Here is a 13,897-nt window from a genome sequence, read left to right on the forward strand (position 1 = left end):
CTTCAATCTTCGAATCTGAATATCTGAGAACTTTCTCACTCCATTTACTGAGGGTACCAAACGATTATAGAGAGCCTTAAAGGAAAGGAGGAAAAGCTCTTTTAAATCAGAGGAAGCCCACTGCCTCACTCCCTGAAACATCAGTACCCACTTTAATGCAGATGCCTCAACCTTTACAAACTACCCTGAGGCTCCAGCAGCCTACCTTGTCTGTCTGGGTCAGTTCATGGAACATACGTGCATCAATGGCTGCAGCAACCAGATTATTAGCTGCAGTGATGGCGTGGATATCACCAGTGAGGTGGAGATTAAACTACAAAAAAAAAAAAAAGAAGCTACTTCAGTCTTCCAACTTCTTACCTGTTTCTAAAATTCATTCTATAGCAACCAAATCTCCCTGTTAAAGCCAATGGGAAACAGATGGCAGTATATTCAATATGCTCTTGAAAACATAAAAAAAAACAGTGGTTTTTCCCTTAAGTGACATGTCTAGTAATGACAAATGCCACTTCCCTGGGATCAACAGCAACAGTGCGTGATGGGGACACACTCAAGTCTCTAAGCAGTGGGAGAGAAAAAAGTGCACAGAAGCAGCTCATCTCTATGCCTAAACTTTTCCCCATGTCTGTAGTTACTACCCTGAATTTGCTTGGTGGTGGTTCAATCCAATCACATGCTTCATTCTATCATTATCCCTACTGAGTGCTGGACTTTGAAGCCCCGGGCAACAAAGTTTCTTACAAGTTTGCAAATTAAGACACTTTCCCTTAAGTGTTGCATTTTCGGGGAAATAAGTCATTTGTCCATTACGGGGTCTACAGTAAAGGTTATTCTCTGAAAGGAAAGAAACAACTGTTATTGATTCAACCAGACCGCAGAACACCTTACCTCTTCCATAGGAATGACCTGTGAGTAGCCACCTCCTGCTGCGCCACCTAGAGGACAGACGCCTCAAGTCAAGCACTTGTCTCCATGATTCCCAAGTCCCATAAAAGCACATCAGCTTTTGTAACTGCTACACATATTGCTTATTTACTTTTTATAGCCAGTTGGACAGATCTGATCCAGTGTTTTCTAATTTTCTTTTACGAAGCTGAAACATTTGGCCTTGTTCATGCTGAATAGTCTCTCAATTGAAATCTGAGTCTAAATGACAAAACCATGAACACAGACATACCTACTCTTTAGGAATAGGTTCCTAGTGATTCCCAGCCTACAGTTTACATAAAGGCAAACCTACTCAATTTCCTACTCTCATCAGTGCTACTCTAGCATTTAAAAAAAAAAAAAAAGGAGTGCTAAAATATATACACCAAATACAAAGACTGCAATTCTTCCTAAGTAGGATATAATGTGATAAACAGATTAACTGCTAGGTTTTTTTTTTTTTTTTTTTTGGCTGCTCCATTTAGATTATTAACCAAAAGCTACTCAAAAATATCCAGATTGATCCGTGAGATAAATGTCAATTTGCAGTTTAGATTTTGTGTCTGTTTGTAAAGCAGAACCCACACAATAAAATGAGGCAATTCACAATAAGCAGAAAAGACTACTAAATTCAGTAAGCAGATCCAGGGAAAAAGTTCTTTCTGAAGTTGTAATGGGGCTTTAAAGATAAGCTCCAAAGCACAACTAAGCACACGTATCAAACATATCAAAACAACACTAGAAATGTGTATCTGATGTCAACATTTATAGGAATCGCTAGAACAAGCAGAACATGTGAGACTCTATCAGCAAACAAATGAGAAATCTAACTTTATGAGAACCTATCTTTATCATTAATAAAAATTTTAATTTTAAAAAAGCATGTTTGCTGTACTGCAGCTATCAAAAACTAAATTTCACATGTGGTTATGGGTACTGTGTTTTTAATCCAATCAGAAGAAACACTGTATTAATGGTGTTGTTTTTAGATCATGAAAACAAGAGCCCAAATCTGTAATAGTTGCCTTTGACCAAATTACCTTTGAAGTCTGAGTTGCTGCTATTGTAAAATGGTGATAATGCTACTCATTCCATATTAGGAGGTAAAATAATAGGCATAAATTACTTAACAATACTAGGCACAAAGCATACGTTTAGTAAGGGTAGATTTTCTATTTACAACATAGTGAAACAGTGGTAGGGCTTGACCGTGATCCTAGCTCTGATTTCCTTTATTGTTACTGTGACAGCTAACTATTAGACACAGAAAGTAACCCTTTGTATTGGGTCAAAAAGAGTGACAACAAGGTCTGAGTGATCAGATGAAAGTCTGTGTCAAAGTTCCACCATAGGGGTGTAGGGAGGACACCCATAGCATCTAAATGAGTTGAACACCCACAGCGTTCGTAAGCCGAGCGGCTCAGGGAGGCCTGAAAAGAAGCAGGTACCCTCTGGCCATCCCGGGGGTAGGCCTGTCAATACCTTTTATTCCAAAGGTGGGGCCCTGGGAAGGCTGGCGCACACATGCAAAGACATTCTGATGAAGGTGGGCGCCGATGGCTTGTACCAGTCCAATTGTAGTTGTGCTTTTTCCCTCTCCCAGGGGCGTTGGAGTTATTCTTTATGGTGAGAACAAAAGAGGAAAAGTAAATATATGTGAATTAATAATTCATATAGAACAGACCCTGAAGATTAATTCTTAATCTGAAAATAAGATATAAGACCTGAAAAGCATCTTTTCCAAGTTTTAGTTGCCATTTTCCAAAAAATTTAAATTAAGAGAAACTCTTGTATTTTCTCACTGTGAGGAGCAAATAGACTTGTAGAAACACTGCTCAACTGAACCTCAAGTATTAGCTTTTCTATAACTTAGCCAAGCCTAAGAAGGAATGCTCAATAGCACTACTGAATTAATGAAATGAAGGTTAAGAAAGTTGATTCTACCAGAAGATCCAACTTTTAAGGTTCAACTCTTCCACCTTCTAGAAGGATAACCTTGATTATTTTTCTCACTGCTGAATGGTTATGATCTCATTTTACCTTGCACATTGTGGGGAGAGTCAAATGAGACAAAATATATCTTAGAATACTAAGACCAAATTAAAGGAAATTTCACATACATATGCTACATACAAATACAACCTCTGCTCCATCATCAGGACTATTAACTGAATAACTGGTAAGTGAATAAAGCCCATACCCAGTCACCACCACATATTTTCCATCAGGCTGGTACTTCAGGCGCTCCAGCGCTGACAACAGCACCTTGGCCTTTGTCTCACCATACAATTCCACCTCTTCAGAGAGCAGACCGATTTCTCGAGCCAAGTTACCAATGGACTTGGGCTTGCAAGACCGTGATATGTCAATGTCACTTAAAAGAAACATAAAGTAAATATCAATTCTTAGAATCTAATCTCACCCCAATCTCGACTGAGCTTTCAAAGTTTTATCTATAGTTTCAAACCAGAGAAATTTTATTTTTTACCTTGGAACAGGTGTCTTGAGGTTAAGGTTGTTATACCGGATGGCCCATTTTCCAGGCTTACATTTCTCCAGAAATCGCTTTGCACTCTCAACTGTGCTCTAAACAAAATGACATAAGTGGAACTTAGAAGAGATGAGTATTTTAAGCTCCACCTGAATTTCAAATTTTGCATCACTCCAGCTTGATGATCCGCTTATTAACATGCTTCATTCAATTCTAGGTAAGCATCTACTGGTGCCTAGAATGTTTTGGACTGCCTATCTCTGCCTGTATCACCTGGTGTGCATTCAAGAGGGCAAGTGAACAGGTACCTAAAAGCCCCAGTGTGTTTGCACTTTCCGTTTCCTAATGTTCTTACATGCCAAAGTAATTTAGAACTGTGCCATGCCTATTTTCTTCTATTAATATGACTGGTTCTATGTATCTGTTCTTCCACCCCTTTTTTCTTTCAACAGATTCCCATCCTTATTTAGCATCTGAGTAGGTTTTAGGACATTTCTTCTTAGGGAGAAAAGCAGCAAATGTGACTTCTATGGCTTCTTAGTACTGTCACAGAAACGCAGATCCTCACGCACCTGCATCAGCATTGCCACTGTCATGGGGCCGACGCCACCAGGAACAGGAGTGATGAAGCTTGCCCGTTCTTTGGCCTCGTTGTATGCCACGTCACCCACAACTTTTCTCCCATTTGGTTTTGAGTCATCTGGTCAATGGGGTTAAAAACCAAAGCATTGCCTAAGAATCACAATCCTGGTGTTCACTTCTAAATCATGTGACCAATTACAAAAGTTTATTCCAAAGATTAAGTAGAATTCAGGGTATGTAGTCTCATCTGGCTCAAGTGCCTCCTTTACTTAAAAGCTATGGAAAGACACGTTATTTTCCATTTCCTAAGGAGAAATTTGTTTTACCTCCAAAAATATCTAAGCTGCATAAGTGGTTTCTCAAAACTAGGAGAATCCTTTTGTAGCATGTCAGGAAGCAAATAAAATACCAACTGTTTTTTATCCTTAAAGCCAACTATCCAGTATATAATGAGAACCTTTTAAAATGTTAATTTGCCAAGGCCTACAAAAGAATTTTCTGGGTGCACAAAGCTCCAACTTATGTCACAGCTGCCAGATACGGTTTCTACAGCAACTGTCAGCATTTTGTGAGCTCCATGCCTGAGCTTGGGGAACAATTCAACATCTACTTCCTAAGATGAGCAGCTACTTAAATGTATGCAAAAAAGCAAAGAATATAATTATACTTCCCTTAAAAGGATACAAGAACAACTACAAATCTCACCAGCAAAGAACAGCTATTCAAGAGAATAAAACCCAGTGATGCATCATTGCTCACTCACACAGAATACATCCTACACTTGGCTTCAGTGCACTTCCGGGAGGGGATGGGGGCCAGGCCAGAACTTGCAGCCTGAAGGCTCTGGAGGCAGGGTCTGGTAGGATCTTGGCCATTTCACCACTTCTCTTGGTGGACTTGCCGAAACTGACAGAGAAATCTTAAGGGGGTAGCCCAAGAGCCAGAATTATTGACTCTAGGATATGTCTTCCCACTGACTGCTAGCCTAAACCCATGAACTCCTTACTGGTCAGAAAGCCAAAGATACAAAGGATTAACACCACCTAGTTCACAAGCTTGCTGAGAAGCAAGAGGGGAAGTGTGTATTTTCTTGAAACTCAGGAAGCACTTCTCAAACATAAGGGTTTTTCTCTTTCCAACCTAGATTTTCTATATGTATTAAAAAGAGCTAGTGAGCAGGACTCTTTGGGATAATTTCAGGTTTCTAGAAGGTTATAAAGCAGCAAACTATGGCAAAATATTTCCTCTCAAAACCAACTAACGTGTCAAAATGCCAAGGGAAAACTCTTAAGGGCCTGTTCCTTAAAATAAGCTTCGTTAGCCTAACACTGATGTTAGCTTAAAATAGCCCTGCATCTCTTTCTGTTTATTAAAGTATGTTATTTTATTTTCTCTGATATTGGAGACAATTCCTACGCAACTAAATGCTGTATTGTGTGGGCTCAGTTTTGCTCCTTCTTCAAGCAACTGATATAGTGTTTCAAGAGAAGCATGAGGAAAAACTGACCATCTCTCAATCTAAGTGTAAGGCTTCAGTAACCAACAGACATCTTGGCTATCTACCCCAGCCCTTGAGCTTCCCTCTCACTGGTAATTACATGTACAGAATTTCAACAGAGCCTTGACTCCTCCACACACAGTTTGGGGACCTGTATTAATAGAATCCAGTGCAGAAGTCACTACTCTGGATAGGTTGAGACTGGACTGAGGCAGGGTGGGGACTCTGTTTCCTCTTTTTATAGCCTTTCCAAATAAAACACAGTTAATCTAGCTCTTCTCAAATTCTGTTTAGCAAGCCAAGCAGAAAGAACACTTTTAGGTCTTTTGACCAATACTTCTGCCCAGTACTTGAATCTTTAAAAGTAGTTTTTAACAGGGCCCTCCCTGGTGGCACAGCGGGTTAAAGCACTGCACTAAGAAGAAAAAGCCAACTCCTCATGAGTTCGATCCCCGCCTGCCCCGGAGGAGATCCACATGGGATGGCGGACCTCTCCTGCGCAGACCTCTCCTGACCCGCCCGCTGCTCTCCTCAGCAGTGTACTTCGGTGATCTGCCTGTTCTGCTCCCCACTCTGTCCCTGGTGAATCCCCTCACCTTCCGCATCTCTGGCCTGTACCCCAGTTCAGTATGAATAAATAAATCTTTTAAAAAAAAAAGTCTTTAACAAAAAACTTAATTCATTCTTGATTTGACAAGTGATTCCCCGAGGGGGCCATACAAATGATTTAAGTCAAAATATGAACCAAGAAACAGCCCAATTACAGAACATGGTGCTTCAAAATGAACACTTGCCAAGAAAAGTCTAGGTCCTTTAGCCCCGTCCACTGGGCTGAAGTTTAGTGACCGTCACTCTTGGTGGACAATCTAAAAGCCTTTCCGATACTTATTTACACATATGCTCAGGACTGGCAAAATATGGCTAACTAGCAGGGAAGCTACTGCTTTGATCTTATTCATATTTTACCATCTACATAAGGAATAGATGTGAACAGGGCAAGAAGCTTCACGTTGAAGTCAACATTTCACACCCATCTGCAAGACTCAATATCCACCCAGGTTTTTCTTCATCTGTCTCTCAAATCTAGTCCAGAAAATGTCAAAAGCACAAATATGATACAGAAGATGCAAGATTTTAAACAGAATGAGCTTGAATGTCATATCACAAGTACTCAAAGTGAGGAGTTGTAGGAGAGCAATTTCTTTATCACCCATTAGATAATTACACTACATGAAAATGAGTGATCAATTATGAGCTACTGTCTTAAAAGCATGGTAGGGAGAGTAGGAGGGAGGTTAAAAACGGTGACGGCTTGACAGTGACTAATGTTCCTGGCAGCTTAGTGTCTGTATTTCAAACTTGAGAGGGGAAGGGGGGAAAAAATTATTCTTGCTATAACTCCCTTCAACGATTCAACAGATATGAGTGCCGGCAGTCAGGACACACGAAGCTGGACAGAGCACAAGAGCCCCACTGCCGAGGCCCTGGACAGCTGACGGGATCGATCTGGACACCAGCACAAGACACCAGCAGAGGGAAACACCAGATACCATGGGAGAGAGGGGCTTTCAAAAGAAGGGAGAGGTCACCCTCGAGTAAGGGGAGATCAGAAACAGCTTGGAAGGAAGAATGGGCATTCGGACCAAGCGAGGTGGCTGAAAGTGATGACCCCATTTGAGCACAGCTGTTCAGTTGATGAGCCTAAGGCCTGGGGTGGTGCTTGATGTACAGAAATAGTCACTTTGAAAGAGCTTTCCTTTCTTGAATTTCCAAAGTAGGTGTACAAGTGTTCACTCTATTGTCCTTTCAACGTTTATTCTTGGAACTTCATAGTGAAAGAACACACTGGCCACTAGAGATGCAGGAGTGGAGGCTGCCGAGGCCATGAGGCACATGCAGGGCTGTGGGCCACGTACAACAGTGGAGGACAGGCGCTCACCAAGAGCACAGAGGAAGGGCCGCCAAGGGGCTTAGTAACGGGTGGTGGGGAAGAGGCACAGGGCTTCAGGCCGGGGCAGGCATGCTGAGGGCACGCAGACGGACCTGAATGGGAGTCAGCTGGTGGCAGGAAGACCGTAACAAGTTCAAAGCAGCCCATGAGGTGCTAGGGCAATGCTCAAAGGTGACACTGGGGGCAGAGAAGAAAGGGAAAAACCCCAATGGTTGGAAAACACACCTAATATAGGAAATGACTGGGAGAGACACTAGATGCGTTCCGATCCATGGAAAGGAGGGATGTGGCATCATGAGCCCACACGGGGAGTGAGACGGCACTTAGGAATGAGGCTATCAACCACACTTTGGGTTTTGTCTCCTGCCTAGAAAAAGCCCAACTCAAACAGTTTCTGTACAAAGCCCTCCCAGAGGACTCTTGGTAGAACAAGTCTCTCACACCTGGCAAAGAGGCTCCAAAACGGCGCTTCAGGTCCCCAGTGGGCCTAGGGCTGTTACTTAAGTCTCCCTCTGTTGCGCCTGCCCCCAGAAAGCTGCCTTCCTCCTCCAGCAACACTCACCTGGGACATAATTGATTCCACAGTCGATGACTATAGCCCCAGGTTTGATCCACTCCCCTTTCACCATTTCTGGCTGACCTGTTGCAACCACCAGGATGTCACCTTTATTCACCTAGGGGAAGAAATTAAACATTGGGACATACACAAAAGTCTCAAGTGGAAAGGATATTCCTGAGTTTAGTGGTTGTCATCAACCACTGGTAGGGTTTATGCTCAAATGCCTGACAGCTCTTCACATGCTGTGCTCATTCCTGCACAGAGGACAGAAAGACTTCTCTCGAACGAGGCATTTTACTGCATGGGAACATGGACTAGAACCTGCAGGACGGGCTTGAGCCACAGGCCTCAGGTGACACTGCTGTATCACTGCTCTCTCCTGTGGAATGCGGGAACCACTGCCTTCTGCAGAGCACTGCAGGCAAGGTGCTAGACCTCTTTCTACACTTAGTATCGTCCTAAACAGTGATGTGTACACTGAGAATTCTTGGGCTCAGGAACCTGATTCCAGAGTCAAGATCATGTTGCAACAGATGTCAGCCTGCTCAACCTTTGGGATCTGCCTGTCAAGGGTCAATCCTGGTTCCTGTACTGTTCATCTCTATCTACCATGAGGTGGGCTGGTACATCAAGAATATAGTCAGAACAGAACCCGTATAAAGGTGAGGAGGTCTTGAATTTGGATTTCTTTCTTTACCTTGTAAAATGGCATCCAATTCAAATCACTGTCAGTGATTAAATGAGATAAGGAGGCAAAGCACATGGGGGTTTCTGGCACTTAGGTGTTAGTATGCCCACAGTATGAGAATGCATGATTGCACACACAGAGAACACCCTTGGGCTCTGAGCCCCTTACCTCCTCGCCGAGATTGGTGGTCTTGGAGTGGCATGTGGTCACTGTGGCATTGTTCCACAGAAGCAAGTCATGCATTGGGGCACCAACTATTTTACTACGCCCGACCACCACAGCATGCCTTCCAGCAATCTGCACCCCTAAGGAAAGAAAACATCATGAACAGAAAATTAGGGGAAGCTGCCCTTCTTCACATGACACCTAAATGGGAAATTTCCGAATAGCTGCACCAAAACAGGCTCTCTGCATCAAGAGACATTTTCCCAAAAGCATTCTTCCTTTGGCAGTAATATTCTCAATCCCAGGGTTTCAGCTACAAATTAGGATATGGACATGTGTCCTTCTTGCTGTGAATTTGGGAAGCGGCTTAAGCCAAGACCCATTCATTGGGTCATGGGTGAGTGGGAAGAAAACTACACTCAAAGCAAAAAGAACCCCTGACATAAATAGCCATATGAAAGAAGACATCAGACTAACTTACACGGGGAAAATAGTTATAATAAATAAAGAAAAGTAGATGATGTGGAGGGAAGCAACAGAAATTAGATTAGTATCAGTAACCCTAATTTTGGTAAGTTTATTTATGCAGTTCCTCATTCAAATTTCTCTTTTGGCTTGGGATCTGAGACATAGGGTTGTTTGCAGGGAAGTGATAAAAACTGCAGCAAGAAGCCTTCTTTCTGCCTACTCAGTGTCCACTTCTGGACTGACATACTAAGATGGTTTTGGTGAGTACACAATAGTGGACAACTGACCACTCATCACCTGGCCAAAAAACCTTATTCCATAATTAAAGGTACAAGAATGGATAAAAACTGGGGCTGGAGCCATGATGCAAAGCCTGTGAGCGAGCTGCACAGGGAGGAACGCAGCCTGAGGACTTGGGGATTCCACACTGCCTCGACCCAGCCACAGCTCAGTGGACTCTTAAGGCAGTTTATGCTTAATTATGCTTCTTGCACAACATGAATTTTATCCAAAAAAGATTATGCTCTATATAATGCTAACATTATGAATATCTCCAAGTCAAGTCCTCAGAGTCTCAAGTCCTCAGAGTCTCAAGTAATTTGCTTTAAGGGTTCAGCAAAGCTTTATTAGGGCAACTGGTAGCTACAGCAGCTATGGTTCACGGGATTTGTTTTTACCAGTTTTAACAGTTTACTAAATATGCCCTAGAAAATGAATTTAGCTGTATGACTAAACAGCGATCGAAGGCTTAAAGCCTGACCTTTTCTTGCAAACCACAGAAAGTTTTCATGTATGCTGGCCAACACTTTCCACGTGAAACTTCTGGTCCACTTCCTTTAAATAGGACATGCTTCCTCTGCTAAAAGTATTCATGCTGAAATTAAAATACCAAGATGCTAACTAGGTAAAGGGGCCATACAGCCAACTGTTCACGAGGCTCGTTTCCGCCATCTGTCCAGCTCTAGAACCATCTTGGAGAGTGGCGGCCCACTTCAGGGGTGGGGCTCGTCATTCTGTACCCTGACAAACAATCTGAATTCTTTTAACCAAATAGGTTATTTTTTCACACAAAAGTTGCTTTGAGCTCAATTAACCCCAAATTCAAATCTAGGCTCTGCTGCTTCTTAGACAAGTTACTTAATCTCTCAGGGCCTGTTTGCCAAGCTCCTGATCAATAGCAGCTCCTACTTTATGGGGCTGTTGAGAAAAGTGAGAACTGAGGTAAAGCCCTTTGGAGACACAATGGACTCTGCATTGACCAAGCCCATTTATTCAGAGTCCACAGTCTACCTCCTCGGTACCTCCACATGTCAAGACCAGACTCCAAGAAATGGTGCTTTGTTTAGCTTGTACCTGTCCCTTTGATGAGTTCCAAGCATCCTTTAGGTGTGCAAGGGACAAAACAGTCATTTAGGTCACCTCTAGCAAGTTTTCCGGCACTGATGCTAGTCAGCCTAAAATAATGAAAGCAATGAAGAGGGAGATAAAAATAATTAGGGATGTTTACAAGCAAATATATGATGTGTTCCCCAAACAGGAATCATGGAATGAAATACAGAAGGCCCTGCCACACTCACCCATCCACATCCTTTTCAGGGGCGATGGCATTGATCACTGCTTCTGTGTTAATGGGATTGTCTGAATCTAAAGGGAGCTGCACTATGAACCCATGCACAGTAAGGTCTTCATTCAAAGATGTAATGTACTTCAGCACCTAAAAGTCATATACACACGATCTGTATAACACACAGAAATCAAAGGGGCAGAGAAACTCTTTCCAAGTCAAAGGCTGGATTGACCATTTTCCTCTATGAGTTTAACTGTGGTCCTGTCAGAATGTTCCTCCCTTTGAATCCTGAGAGCACTTCCACTTTAACACAAAATGTGATCTTCAGGTGTCTGCTAAGAAATCCATCAAATGAAAGGGCTAAGAACTTCGGTGACTCATTACTGCAACAGTAATGCCTACATTACCATCACCCAAATCAAGATTTCTGTGATGACACAAATGTTCTATCATTCGCATTTACAGCATTAGAGCAGCTACTGAAATCTGAATGTGTCTAGTAGGTACTGAATTTTTAATCTTCTCATGTTAGTTATGGGACTAGTGGCTATTCTATCAGATAGTATGGATGTAAAACATTTCTATCGCTTCAGAAAGTCTTTTTCCCCTTCTGCCCTTTCACCACTAATCCCCTGACCTACAGGCAACCACAGTTCTGACTTGAATTGCCAATGGTCTGCCTATTCTTAAATGTCACATAACAGGAATACACAACTGGTATTTAAGAGGCAGGTAACAACAGGCCAAGGGTCCATTTTTAATGAACATCACAGGAGACTGGCAATGTTACAGTCACACTCTGAGCAAATGCTCTAAACGTTATCAGCCCTAACGATCTGCTAAACTGAAAACCCCATCAGCTGTCCTCTAAGCAGTCAATTCATAACAGCTCACCTCAGACTCTGTGGCCGTTTTCGGTAACTTTATGTGAGTGGCTTTGATCCCAATCTGCAGAAAAGAACACGTAAAGCAGGAGAAGTTGAGGCACAGGCCCATTTCTTCTACAGGAATGACTAAAACAAACCCAATGGGGTTACTCATCATTTCCCCCTACATGTTCTGAAGACTTAGTCTCTTGCTTTGACCCATTCGTCACTGACTTGCTAATTGTCATCTCTGTCCTTAAACAGTTTCTCGTCCACTATTCCTACTCTTTGGGAATAAGCAAATCACTGATTAGAGGCTATTCAAGGGAAAATCAGAGGCTGCAGCTCGAAGTCACCCACTTCTGACTTGCAAAATAGATCAACCAAAGTCTGCTGTGGCAGTAAGATTTTGTGAAGAGGGGAACAAAGGGCAAAGGGTATATGACAGGGTGGAGGTGGGGGTGGGGTGGTTGGGAGGAGGGTGATGGCACCCACTGGCCTAGGTGTTACCTCTTCAGCTGCCTTCAGCTTCACATTTATATAAAGATTGGAATCATCTCTGTCGCCAACCTAGAATAATAAATACATGCAAATCAGACGATGAGGGAGAGACAAAGTGTACAGGAAAGCTTCTCAAATTTTAGTTTTGATAAAAGGAATGTTCAATCATGAGATGCTTGTTGCAGAAAACTTTTACAGTAAAATAAGGAGACTATCAGGTGGTGTACATAGGCGGTATTACCTGGCTTGCTCCAAAGTCCACCCAGATCTCACTTAAAAAGCCACAAGGAAAGTAGCGGACACTGGCATGGGCCTAATGCAGGGAGTGGAGAGCTGTTACGCTCAACCCCAGAGAAGGGAAACCTGCCAGGGTCCAGCTTTCAGAGGGCACACCCACCTGAGGTGAAGGGCTGTTGCTGCCCCGACAGAACTACTCTGGGACAGCCAAGTCCCAGAGCTACTCTGCTGTGTCTCGCGATGTTCCCTGCATTCCTTTAATCATGAGCATCTTTATAGCTTTTCACTGTAACCATTCATCTGTAAAATTTTACTTTACAAGTATTTTTCTCTGATTCAGTGGCTGACACCTGTCCTCCTCAAGGTTGAAATGGTTTCTCAGGATGACAGGCCACTGTGAGTCTGCCAGACTTAGTGGCCCGTTCGGCCACCACTCCCTGTTACCTGCAGTTCTACATTCCTATACTGAGTTCAGAACTGCCCTTCAGAAACTGGTCAATCAGCCAAACTTTACAAGGTGCCTATCAAATCAACCAAGAACAGAAAGCTTGATCACCCTAGGAAGGCTATGTATCATGAGGTATGTCCCGGAACGCCCGGGAGGCAAAGGACTGATGCATAAAACATGCTCTCGACTTACACATCACGAGGAATGACTGGGAATGCCTGTGGGGCTGAGATCGACGTGTGACCCGGGACCTCAGAAACTGACCAGGGGAATGCCTTGTTGATAAGATCAGAACCATAACTAGGGGTCTGGCTTATGGTTTCGATTATGATACTTGATACTTGGTATCAAGCAGATAAGAACTATCTGGCCAGCAGACTCATGTCCCTCAGAACCCTAGATGACAAAAACACATTCTTTAGTTCAGCCATCTTCTTCTCCTTGTCCTTCTACCCAACGTAACTGATGCTGTATGAGTATGCTAAGAATAAAAAGGCCAGTATCTCGCTTATTCGGCAGCATCCTGCATTGGGTAGCCTGCACCACAACTCTCGTTTCTTTATCAGTGTGGTGTTGCCAATACAACATGTCACAATAAATTTGACTTCTCCCCAAATGCAGAAAGTATTACAGAGGGAGAAGAGTAGGTTCCTTACAACAAAGATAACTGTGCAGGGCTCATGTTAACAAAAGAGCAACAGAGAAGGAAGTCGGCTTTAGTAGCTGTATTCCCACTGTGTCAGGCCAAGGCTGGTACCAGGTGCTCCCCTCAGGCTCATGGCCTTCCTCCTAGCTGCAATTTTCCTTATCTCAAGAATTCACAATTTTATGTGAAAAAGGAAAGTCCTTCTGTGGGAAATTTGGTTTCTCAATGGGACATATGCACCTAAGTATATTAATAAGATTTAACATACTCAAAATTTAATATTTTTAAACTTTTAGATCAAAA

At 42.8% G+C, this 13,897-nt stretch overlaps 1 protein-coding gene across 1 annotated transcript in view; it reads right to left on the reverse strand.

Moving 5' to 3' along the window:
• Positions 1-13,897, reverse strand: part of MTHFD1 (methylenetetrahydrofolate dehydrogenase (NADP+ dependent) 1, methenyltetrahydrofolate cyclohydrolase, formyltetrahydrofolate synthetase) — a gene marked incomplete at its 5' end in the record, with an annotated part of 55,573 nt that overhangs the window by 22,888 nt on the left and 18,788 nt on the right. The window contains 13 exon segments of the mRNA XM_012724399.1: positions 1-75; positions 206-313; positions 889-935; positions 2,410-2,546; positions 3,128-3,301; positions 3,416-3,513; positions 3,991-4,118; positions 8,012-8,123; positions 8,865-9,001; positions 10,683-10,783; positions 10,907-11,043; positions 11,791-11,844; positions 12,273-12,332. Coding sequence (XP_012579853.1) covers positions 1-75; positions 206-313; positions 889-935; positions 2,410-2,546; positions 3,128-3,301; positions 3,416-3,513; positions 3,991-4,118; positions 8,012-8,123; positions 8,865-9,001; positions 10,683-10,783; positions 10,907-11,043; positions 11,791-11,844; positions 12,273-12,332 — 1,368 coding nt within the window.

Source organism: Condylura cristata, unplaced genomic scaffold (genome assembly GCF_000260355.1).
Source record: "Condylura cristata isolate star-nosed mole 26May11 unplaced genomic scaffold, ConCri1.0 scaffold00013, whole genome shotgun sequence".
NCBI lineage: Eukaryota > Metazoa > Chordata > Mammalia > Eulipotyphla > Talpidae > Condylura > Condylura cristata.